Source organism: Notothenia coriiceps, unplaced genomic scaffold (genome assembly GCF_000735185.1).
Source record: "Notothenia coriiceps isolate Sejong01 unplaced genomic scaffold, NC01 NC01_scaffold00012860, whole genome shotgun sequence".
In the NCBI taxonomy this organism is placed as follows: domain Eukaryota; kingdom Metazoa; phylum Chordata; class Actinopteri; order Perciformes; family Nototheniidae; genus Notothenia; species Notothenia coriiceps.
In genome coordinates, this window is record NW_011345561.1 from 1 (window position 1) to 2,656 (window position 2,656).

Genomic DNA, 2,656 nt, shown 5'->3' on the forward strand with positions numbered 1-2,656 from the left:
CAGCCCAATATTAAAAAAAAAAATATTTAGCATATTTCGCAACTTCCCGCAATTTCACCGCATAAAATCACATAAAAACCCTTCATGTTTAATCGCATAATCAAGGAATTTTGCCTGCGTTTTTCTGGAGGGTCTATAATATATATAAAACCTTCTTTTACACGAAGCGCAACAAACCAAAAGTTGTGTTTCTTTGCAGTGTATGATGAAATGGCTACTAAGATAACAGGAACTTTAATTGTTGTGTAGATTGCTTTAAACCATGAAGTTATCATTCTTTATCTTACCTCTAATGGCCTGTTCTTCTTGCTGGGTTGATCCTCACCACTGTCCTGAGAACTGCCGGATCCATCCTGCTTTCTCTTCCTGCCTTGGTCTGGGGCTGAGGAGACAAAACAGCCAGTGCTCTCAAAATATCCAACTGGAGGAGAAAAGTTGCAAGCTAGGGAGGCTTTTTTTTTAATTTGGTGTTTTTACAGTATGTTACTTGTGTTTCTGGTTCGAAGCAAGCATCAAATATAAATGAATTTCAATAAACACAAAGTAAAACTTCCGCCGATTACTTTTCTCTAACTATGAACTAAACCTTCTTCATGCTACAACGACATGCAGGAATTAAGCATGTCCTTATAACAAATAAATGATTTACCTTCTTTATCACCAAATCTTAAAATGCATTCAGCTGCAGCCCCATCCAATGTGCTTGTGTTCTTAATTACCTGAAAATGAGACAAATCAGAAAAATATTGTTTTTTTGTGAACAGTGTCCATGTTATAGCTGCCATTACATAAATGAAACACATAAAGCTTAAATCGGTGAACATTAAAATCAATCAAGTAAGACCAGACCACAATACAGACTTTGAAAATGGGCTTTTCCTTGGAATCTAATTAATTTGGTCAATGCCAAAAACTTAAAAATCCTCAACCTCGACTCACCTCCAGTACCTGCGTTCTTGTCAACTGAGGAAACATCTCCAGTAATCTGTCAGTTTTCTCCTTCAGTTCACAGTCCTCGTCATCTGTGTGATCTGATGCCACATTTTTTGATGATTTTCCTATGGGGTTTCTATAAAGACAACAAAACTGTAAACCAGAATGAATCCGAATAAATGTGAAAAGTTATTTTAGTTTACACTTACTTGAACTTCCTAGCTAATGTTTTGTTTTTTGTTTCAGAGATGAGCTCATCCTCCTCTAGGTCAATTGTAAGGACTTCCTCAAAAACCACTCCTCGGGCATTGGACTTTGTTTGGTCTTTGACCGGTTTCATCTTTGCTGCAAGGCAAAATATTAAAACAAGTTAAATTCACAGCAGTAATGCACACTACTAACTGTTAGCAGAAAAGTATTCAGCTATTTTGGCTTTTATGACACATGTCAATGTTCACCTGCTTGTCTCTCATATTAAAATGAGTGTCCATCATGATATCTGGATACTGTAGAATTTAAAACTAGATTTCATTATTATTTCAGTGCAGCTCTGGTTGGATGATAACAGTGAGAGTGAATCCTGAGAATAATGTCAGAACCTCCTTTAGGGATGGGGATTTTGTATACTAGATTATTCAATGCCCACACACAATTCCCTTTCCAAACGACTTGAACTACATATTACATATTGACAATTGAGATATAATTAATCTACTAGGTAGTGAATGCATTTTGATGGAAGTCTACCCCACTGGGGGAAAGAGTCACTTTGACCCGTAGCAAAAGGCTTCATGATAATGAATACCATCTTGTTTTAACTACTGCTAACGATAGCATATATGACACATCTGGCTAACAGCACAGTAGCCTAGCCTTTACATCAGCTAGCTATCGTTACCTGGCTTGTTCTCCTTCTCAGACTCGGGACTTTGGGACCCACTATCCTCTTCGTTGTCTTTTGTCGTCTTCTTATCATAACGAAAACGGTCTAAGTTGAACATGTTAACAGTCTGGTGCGTGTCTGACAGCGGCAGCCCTTTGTCTCCTTCAAGTCAGTAGTATTCTCTCTGTCCTGTCGCATGAAGCACAGTGTTCCTGTTAGCCAATAAGACAACCTAGCTAACAAGCGTCGGGTGTTAGCAAAGCAGCCAGGGCTGCAGTCATAAAAACACGGCAGTTTTGAGCTGTGTCACTTCCCTGTTTTAATCGTAACGGTTTTAAATAGATGGAATTATAACACACTGATTGATTACCAAAGACAGCCGTTTTATCCTGGGTCCTTTCTCGTATCTCGACTAGAGCCGGTTTCCCGCGAACTCAAGCGGCCCTGGAGGATGCTGTGACGGCTCCGCTGATTGGTCAGAGAAGGGCTGGGCGGAAACTGACGGAGGAGTCAAGACAATACACTGTGGTCTACTTCCGTTTTTGCGCTCATAATGTTTTCCGGCTCAAAAGTGACCAGCTATGAATTTATTGCTTCTATTCTCCCCCTAGTTTTAAGGGATTAACGTGGTGTAATCTGAAATAGAAGGTATTATGGTGTCAATTTGTAACAGAGTAGTAAACGGTTGATTCCACTGTGGTATTAAGAGTAGGAGGGGAACTATCTTGACAGTCGCTCCAACATGGCTTATGAAACCTTTCATCTCATTGCACACAGCGCTGTGGTGACTATGTAAAAGTGATTTAATTATGAAAGGTACAATTATATGAGGTCAAAGAG

General features: G+C 39.2%; 1 protein-coding gene across 1 annotated transcript; it reads right to left on the reverse strand.

The window, feature by feature from the left end:
- Positions 1–278: 278 nt before the first annotated feature.
- Positions 279–2,279, reverse strand: LOC104947622 (SWI/SNF-related matrix-associated actin-dependent regulator of chromatin subfamily A containing DEAD/H box 1A-like). Its single transcript, XM_010773668.1, has 5 exons — positions 1,832–2,279; positions 1,143–1,278; positions 940–1,069; positions 650–719; positions 279–382 (listed from the first exon to the last, which is right to left on the reverse strand). The coding sequence occupies exons 1-5, from the start codon at positions 1,932–1,934 to the stop codon at positions 279–281; spliced, it is 543 nt and encodes a 180-aa protein (XP_010771970.1). The 5' UTR covers positions 1,935–2,279.
- Positions 2,280–2,656: the final 377 nt, after the last annotated feature.

Excerpts from the sequence above, each read along its gene's own strand:
- LOC104947622 (XM_010773668.1), bottom strand. The coding sequence starts at position 1,934 with ATGTTCAACTTAGACCGTTTTCGTTATGATAAGAAGACGACAAAAGAC. Across the intron at positions 1,279-1,831 it reads TGAGAAGGAGAACAAGCCAG|CAAAGATGAAACCGGTCAAA; the intron begins GTAACGATAGCT and ends TTTGCCTTGCAG. Across the intron at positions 1,070-1,142 it reads ACATTAGCTAGGAAGTTCAA|AAACCCCATAGGAAAATCAT; the intron begins GTAAGTGTAAAC and ends TTGTCTTTATAG.